The 8,717-nt window shown below is 41.2% G+C and overlaps 1 protein-coding gene and 1 long non-coding RNA gene across 2 annotated transcripts in view; one reads left to right on the top strand and one right to left on the bottom strand.

The window, feature by feature from the left end:
• The window catches only part of LOC107745647 (uncharacterized), a 16,055-nt gene extending 12,964 nt beyond the window's left edge, over positions 1-3,091 (top strand). The window contains exon 3 of the long non-coding RNA XR_001640620.1: positions 3,040-3,091. This is a non-coding gene — a long non-coding RNA (uncharacterized LOC107745647). The remainder of the gene's footprint in view (positions 1-3,039) is intronic.
• Positions 536-8,717, bottom strand: part of arid5b (AT-rich interaction domain 5B) — a 126,717-nt gene continuing 118,535 nt past the window's right edge. The window contains exon 10 of the mRNA XM_016559567.1: positions 536-4,047. Coding sequence (XP_016415053.1) covers positions 1,969-4,047 — 2,079 coding nt within the window. The 3' untranslated portion in view covers positions 536-1,968. The remainder of the gene's footprint in view (positions 4,048-8,717) is intronic.

Here is an 8,717-nt window from a genome sequence, read left to right as displayed (position 1 = left end):
TGGTCTACTCTAACCAGACTTCATCACGTCGCGTATGCGTGCCTCTGTAGGTGTGTTTTGTTTAGTTTTTGCAATATACTCGATAATGTCATGATGTCTCACGAGTTCAGTATTTGTGCTAAACCTGCGCAGGTTTGGCTTGCATGAACTTCCCCAAGAAATGAATGAGTGAACATAACTTACGAAATGTAACCCGCCAAATTGGCTAGTGATTTGACAGCGTTACCCGCCACAGCTGATTTTTACACGCATTTGGCGGGTTGGCGGGTGTTAATTTCAAACCCTGTAGACAACGTATCTGTGTGGTGCAGCTGACAACGCCACCTATTGTTGTGGGTGTATTATTGACATGTCAAAGTCTAGACCCTGAATATAAGACGACCGCGTTTTTTCAGATGTATTTCCAAGAAAAAAACATCGTCTTATATTCGGGTCAACAGTATCTTGGCAAATATTATGAAAACATGCATAGATGAACTGTTGTATTAAGTTATAAAACTGTTTATTACTCATTACAAAATGTTACATAGCAACCTTGAGTGTTACTCCAAACGTTGTTGGAGTAAATACATTTCTTGAAGTTTAGTTTCTACTACTAATACATCAAAAAGAAAAAATATATATAATTGATTACCCCTAAGAGTACTGTGTGTTGCTTTTCAAATTTTCTTGGTACTTTCCCAAAATCTTTTGTGCAAACAAATCATGCTTTTTTAATTAAAAACTCTTTTCTGGCAAGTGTTACACTTCATTTAATACAGACGCAAATTTGACTGCTGCCAGCACTTACAGACCTAAAGTTCAAACAATATCTAAAAGTTTAACAGTTAGCTATCCTTAAACAGAAATGGTTGGAAAAGCCTGTGTGGGCTTATCTAAGTGCTCCTAAAATGTGTTTTCCCAAATGTAGTTTTAAATTTCAGTTGTATCTCCTGATAAAAAAAGTCCTCTGAGTAAGCAAGCACAAGTGTACACCAGCAAATACAAAACTCACTTTCTGACACTTAAGTAGTCCTGCATTTTATCCTCTCACCGTCCTAAATCGCTCTTTAGCCCCGCAGTTCAGAGCAATCAGAAATTACAGTAGCGAGTGAACATGATACAAAATGCATTCAGTTTGTGAAGGTTATGTACAAGCACCTCAGTCCTACATTTGACAAACACATTCCACATTGCTCTGGTGATCAGGAGCGAGTTTTGCTGGGCGTGAAAGGAGCTGAAAGGGAGCCAGCAGACAGTGGTCAAAGAAGCTTGTGAAGCCTACCTCACATTGTATCACTGACATTTAAGATTCCTTCAAGGAAAGCTTAGTTTGTTTTATTTACATGTAACTGTGTAACACACCAAACTGCAATACTTGGGTCTCTTTTTTGCGTCTTTATCAAATGTGATATCTCATTGCTTAACCCTAGTAGGATTGAAAAATAAACATATAAAACTACCACACTGTTACATTAAAAAAAAAATAACAACAGCAACAAAAACATACAGTCAAGAGTAATGTGAAAAGGTCCAACATTTACCCAGGCAGCTCTTGCATTATCGTATCATAGTATTTCAGACAAAAGAGCTCTCAGAATGGACCGAAGTAGCACTGTCGCATTGCACTGATTTGTCACTTGACTTTCTTTTGGGTGCCTCCGTGGACATCATGCCCATCTCCACTTGGGCACCTGTGCCAAGGCAACATGTTTTCGAACAAGCCAACTGACACTTTCAAACAGTGTGGTGAGTACAAGCCACGATCAGCCCAGTTGGCCCCTGTTCAAAGAAATGTGCAAACCATAAACTTGAGTGGCAAGAAGGTAAATAACAGAAATAACTGCTCCCGTGTTAAAGCGTTTATAAAACACTGCTATTCACTGGGTACATAGTGTGACCATGCTTGATGGGATTTTCTGGGGAGCATCAAGTCTGAGTTAAGCATGGGCTGGGCGCGTCCAGCCAGGGAATATCAGACTGCGCCACCTAGGAAAGTTTAGTGCTGGGGTGCACTGAAGAGAGTTGAGGGGGACTGAAAGCTGGCTGGGGGTGAAGGGCCGACATGGGGTAGAGGCCAGGGTGCAGTATGTCCCCGTATGAGGTGCCCACTTGGTGCCTGTAAATGTGGGTGGGATTGGTGGCCAGGAACTGTCTTTGCATCATTAAGGAATGAATAGCGAAGGGGGGCATGAGTGGTGACAGAACAGCATGGTTCTTCAAGTACTGCAGTGGATGAGAGTAACTTGGGGTAACGTGGGAGCCCAAGCTATCACACATGTCCTGGACCTGAGATACAAATGTCCCTGGATACAGCCCTTGGAACAGGTGGGAGTGCAAGGGAATCTTGTGGCCTTCCGATGAGTAACTGCTGATGTATGCCGTGTGAGTAGGTTCTGCCGGCTTTATGGACTCACTGTCAGCTTCCGGTGTCCTAGGTTTCCCTGGACCATCTCTTTGTGTCGAGCAGTGCAAGGGTGTCACAGCCCGGATTTTCTTCTCCGACGGTGCGTTTTCCAAATCCCGAAGGGTCCTTTTTAGTGGCCGTGCAGTGCAGATGTTCTGCGGGCTGCTTTTGGAGCTCAGAATGGGCCGAGCCATCTCATCGATCTTGTAACCCAAGGTCTCTTCTCCCCTGCCATTGTGTGCTTTATCCAGAACCTTTGAGTGAGATTCGGTTACCTTTTTAGATTTGGACATGGTCATGGGAGGAACACGACAGGCCCTGGGATGGTAGTCTATGCTTGAGCTCTGACTGTTGCCTGCTTGAAAGAGAGAGGAGTTTTTAATGTCTTGTTGTATTGTGGGATGTGGGATGCCACAGAGAGAGGATGTGGAAAGAGGCAGTTTGTGTGGAGAGGATTTTGGGAGACTCAAATCAGTTGGTTGCTCCTCTGTTACCCTTTCTGCAGGAGGTCCCTTTTCTTTCTGACTTAGCCGGGCACTGTAATTCAAACCCACATTGTCGGGATGCTGGCTTAGGGGAAAGCCCTGGGCGGTCTCACAGTCCCGAGGGTAAACATCTCTGCTAAGGTACTTGCTTATCTGCTCCTTGCTCAGGTGGTGCTCGGTTTGTCGGCTTAGATTGTGAAGGTGAGGTGAGGAATAAAAGTCACTCAGGAAGCTGGGAGCCTGGCCAGGACGAGGCATCTCAGCAGATTTCTCCATGCTGGAATGGAGGTCAGCCCTTAAAAGGTATGGCTCTCTTATCAGGGTAGGCTGTGGCTGGGGTATTAGTTCTCCCTCATTACACCCCTCTTTCTGAGAGCCCTCTGTTGAGGACCTCCTGTCCTCACTACCTCTGGACTTTAAACTTTGAGCATGCTGGATAACTGATGGGCGTTTGATCACCATGTTGGTCTCTGCAGCGGAAGGAGCCTGGGAGCTCTGCTGTCCAGAAGATGACCCTTCTGTACCACTGCCGGTCAACCTACTGACTAATGGAGGTGGCGGTCCGTATGGGTAATTATTACACAGTCCTGTTCCACTGACTTGGGACAGCATCTTCTTCTTAGCTAATGGGGACATGATGCCAGGATTACCCCTAGGGTAGAGGAGGAGATTAAAACTGAAGCATGCTTCTTCTTTTTTAGGGGGGTCAGCCCTTTCGGGTTGGATTTCTGGAGATGTGAGGGGTTTCTGCTTTAGAGTGGGCAGCACCATTCCCACCTGGTTTTGGCCCTCTTTTGGCCTAGACTGTTCAACATTTGCAAGGGCACCCGGAGGCACCTTGTATTCCAGCATCCCATGCTGCCATTGCTCCGGTGTGTGAGAGTTGGGGAGAGGATGACCTTGGTGCAGCGGCATGGTAGCAACAGGAAACACGTCACAATCCTCTGATTTGAGTGGTGCACAATCTTGTGGAAGTGAGGGTAACACATTCCCATTTGCATGCTCATATGTATTATGGAGCACAGGTTGATCTTCATCCTTGATGACTAGTTGTACACCTTCATCTTCAGAAAGAGGACTCTTTGCTTCTCTGTCCATCTGGGTTAGAGCCTGGTACTGCTGGCTATCCTGCTTCTCCAACAGCTTCTCCTGGAGCTGTTCTGTGTCCTCCATCCCCTATAGACATACATAAACATACTTAATGGTAGAATTACACAAAGAAACTGGACAAGCATACATTGCTTCTCATGCTAATACAATCACACCCACACATTAGTTAAAGGGATAGTTCGCCCAAAAATGAAAATTCTTTCATTAATTACCCTCATGTCATGCCAAACCCAAAAAACCTTCGTTCATCTTTGGAACACAAATTAAGATATTTTGGATGAAATAAGAGAGCTTTCTGACCCAGTAACGCAACTGAAACGTTCAAGGCCCAGAAAGGTAGTAAGGACGTTGTTAAAATAGTCCATGTGACATCAATGGTTTAACCATAATTTTATGAAGCTATGAAAATACTTTTTGTGGGGAAAAACAAAACAAATCAACAATTTATTCTCTTCTGTGTCAGTCTTTGATGTGCATTCACAAGAGTACCACGGTGCATACGTGTGCATTCCTCTGACTGAAAACAAGGTGCAGCACATTCGGGTTCTACGTCAGAACGCCGGCTCATGCGTCAGCATGCGTCGCCGGTACTCTTGTGAACGGGCGTTGACATCGGGCACAAAAAGTATTCTTGTAGCTTCATAACAATACAGCTGAACCACTGATGTCACATGGATTATTTATGTTAATGTGTTATGTTAATTTTAACTATGTCCTTACTACCTTTCTAGGCCTTGAACGTTTCAGTTGCATTGCTGTCTATGCAGGGTCAGAAAGCTCTCAGATTTCATCAAAAATATCTAAATTTGTGTTCTGAAGATGAATGAAGGTCTTACGGGTTTGGAACAACATGAGGGTGAATAATTAATGACAGAATTTCCATTTTTGAGTGAACTATCCCTTTAAGTCACATGAGGTGCCCCTGGGTAGGTAATACAATATTAAAAGATGTGGAATTCAATGTTTTGAATTGGTATTTTATTTTTTAATTACTGAAACCGACAAAAATGAATCTTCACTTTTTCAGGTTACTGTATTTTAAAGATACTTTTGTATCCAAATAAGCTTTCCAGATCTTTATTGCAAAGGGTTTGAACTCTATTTTATGCTTATTCAATGAACCACAAACAATTATTGCACATGCACCTGTGGAATAGTTTTTAAGTTTACAGGCAATTAAGGTCACAGGAGAGCAAATTCCTCCTCCAGATCCCTAGAACCCGCTTCAAGACCAGGGGATCTAGAGCCTTTGAAGTGGCTGGTCCCACCCTCTGGAACAACTTACCAGTTTACATTAGGATGGTTTTCACTTTATCTGACTTCAAGTCATATCTTAAAACCCATCTCTTCTCTTTGGCTTTTATTATGTAGCAAGCAGAATGTGGCTCTTGTATGGATTTAATTTGTGTACTGATTTTTTTTTCTCTTTATTGTATTTTACGGTTTGTTTTGCAGCACTGTGGTCGGCCATGTTCCATGCTTAAACGTGCTCTAGAAAAATAAAACTGAACTTGAAAACTTGAACAGTTACAATAACTTAGGACATTAAAGAGACCTTTCTAGTGATTCTGAAAAACACCAGAAGATGCCCCCGGGTTCCTAATTCCCGTGCACCTGCATGAACATGCCATAGTCCTGCTGCAGGGAGGCATGAGGACTGTAAACGTTGTCAGGGCAATAAACCAGTGTCCACAATGTAAAATGCCTAAGACAGTGCTACAGGGAGACAGGAAGGACAGGTGATTGTCCTTGCAGTGGCAAATCACATGTAACCATATGTCCCCCCAGATGTGTTTGCGAACTTGCAAATGCTTTGGTGGAAGAGCAGGGAAACATCTCACAGCAAGACATGGCAAATCTGGTGCAGTCCCTGAGGATGAGATGCACTATATTACTTAAAGCAGCTTGTGGCCACACAAGATGCTCACAGCAATGTTTCTTTTTTCTTTCTTTTTTTTTTTATCAAGCTTAGTGTCAATATAGCTCTAATGCTTAGCCTACACGTTTGCAGTCCAGAATGTGAATAGGTAAAAAGAGAAGGGTGAAAACTGAGATGACTGATAAAAAGGCATATTATTCTGTTTTTACCTCAAAGTAAGTTTCAAGGTCCTTGATTTCATGAATGCTTTAAGAGTAGTCTGCTTTGTAACGCAACTGAAACGTTCAAGGCCCAGAAAGGTAGTAAGGACGTTGTTAAAATAGTCCATGTGACATCAATGGTTTAACCATAATTTTATGAAGCTATGAAAATACTTTTTGTGGGGAAAAACAAAACAAATCAACAATTTATTCTCTTCTGTGTCAGTCTTTGATGTGCATTCACAAGAGTACCACGGTGCATACGTGTGCATTCCTCTGACTGAAAACAAGGTGCAGCACATTCGGGTTCTACGTCAGAACGCCGGCTCATGCGTCAGCATGCGTCGCCGGTACTCTTGTGAACGGGCGTTGACATCGGGCACAAAAAGTATTCTTGTAGCTTCATAACAATACAGCTGAACCACTGATGTCACATGGATTATTTATGTTAATGTGTTATGTTAATTTTAACTATGTCCTTACTACCTTTCTAGGCCTTGAACGTTTCAGTTGCATTGCTGTCTATGCAGGGTCAGAAAGCTCTCAGATTTCATCAAAAATATCTAAATTTGTGTTCTGAAGATGAATGAAGGTCTTACGGGTTTGGAACAACATGAGGGTGAATAATTAATGACAGAATTTCCATTTTTGAGTGAACTATCCCTTTAAGTCACATGAGGTGCCCCTGGGTAGGTAATACAATATTAAAAGATGTGGAATTCAATGTTTTGAATTGGTATTTTATTTTTTAATTACTGAAACCGACAAAAATGAATCTTCACTTTTTCAGGTTACTGTATTTTAAAGATACTTTTGTATCCAAATAAGCTTTCCAGATCTTTATTGCAAAGGGTTTGAACTCTATTTTATGCTTATTCAATGAACCACAAACAATTATTGCACATGCACCTGTGGAATAGTTTTTAAGTTTACAGGCAATTAAGGTCACAGGAGAGCAAATTCCTCCTCCAGATCCCTAGAACCCGCTTCAAGACCAGGGGATCTAGAGCCTTTGAAGTGGCTGGTCCCACCCTCTGGAACAACTTACCAGTTTACATTAGGATGGTTTTCACTTTATCTGACTTCAAGTCATATCTTAAAACCCATCTCTTCTCTTTGGCTTTTATTATGTAGCAAGCAGAGTGTGGCTCTTGTATGGATTTAATTTGTGTACTGATTTTTTTTTCTCTTTATTGTATTTTACGGTTTGTTTTGCAGCACTGTGGTCGGCCATGTTCCATGCTTAAACGTGCTCTAGAAAAATAAAACTGAACTTGAAAACTTGAACAGTTACAATAACTTAGGACATTAAAGAGACCTTTCTAGTGATTCTGAAAAACACCAGAAGATGCCCCCGGGTTCCTAATTCCCGTGCACCTGCATGAACATGCCATAGTCCTGCTGCAGGGAGGCATGAGGACTGTAAACGTTGTCAGGGCAATAAACCAGTGTCCACAATGTAAAATGCCTAAGACAGTGCTACAGGGAGACAGGAAGGACAGGTGATTGTCCTTGCAGTGGCAAATCACATGTAACCATATGTCCCCCCAGATGTGTTTGCGAACTTGCAAATGCTTTGGTGGAAGAGCAGGGAAACATCTCACAGCAAGACATGGCAAATCTGGTGCAGTCCCTGAGGATGAGATGCACTATATTACTTAAAGCAGCTTGTGGCCACACAAGATGCTCACAGCAATGTTTCTTTTTTCTTTCTTTTTTTTTTTATCAAGCTTAGTGTCAATATAGCTCTAATGCTTAGCCTACACGTTTGCAGTCCAGAATGTGAATAGGTAAAAAGAGAAGGGTGAAAACTGAGATGACTGATAAAAAGGCATATTATTCTGTTTTTACCTCAAAGTAAGTTTCAAGGTCCTTGATTTCATGAATGCTTTAAGAGTAGTCTGCTTTTGGATTCAGTATTCACTTTCGAGCATGATATTGATATAACCAGTCAAGACAGTATATATCTAACTGCTTTTAGACAGATGGGACAGATTTTGAGATCAAATTTCTAAATGTATTTATTATGTGTTTGAATTGGACTTTAATATTTGTATCTTGGACTGTAAAATTTCAGCATGCCATTCATGGGTTTATCTTCCCCAAAAGTGTAAACATTGAGCATCCCAGGCACCATCCAAACATTTTGAGCGGTCTGCTCAAATCCATCAGTCTCTTTCCAGCTCAGCCTAGTGAAAGTTTGGGCCATGGCCATGTAACGATTCACTCAATTCACGATTCGATTCACGATTTTGATTTCGATTTCATGATTCGATTCACAAATGTTTTATTTTTAAAAAAAATGAGATTTAAGACAAATTATAAACAAAATGTGTTCTTTTATTATTGCTTGAACAAAATGCTGCACGTTTCTTTGTGAAATTGAAATATTACACTATAATAATATACTAATATAGCACTTGCATATTATTGCTCTTTTGTTGGTTTTGATTGCTATATTGTCCTCATTTGTAAGTTGCTTTGGATAAAAGCGTCTGCTAAATAACAAAATTTAAAAATAATGTAAATGTAAATAACAAAACTAAATTGAAAATTTAAAACAAGCCCCAAATCAAATAAATAACACAAATAAAATAAATCTCTTCATATAAACAAAATAAGGCTTTGTCTGTGCTCTTTCCATTTAAAATTAGAGG

Source organism: Sinocyclocheilus rhinocerous, unplaced genomic scaffold (genome assembly GCF_001515625.1).
Source record: "Sinocyclocheilus rhinocerous isolate Xijiao unplaced genomic scaffold, SAMN03320098_v1.1 scaffold768, whole genome shotgun sequence".
Classification (NCBI taxonomy): Eukaryota; Metazoa; Chordata; class Actinopteri; order Cypriniformes; family Cyprinidae; genus Sinocyclocheilus; species Sinocyclocheilus rhinocerous.
This window is presented reverse-complemented; position numbering and strand designations above follow the sequence as displayed.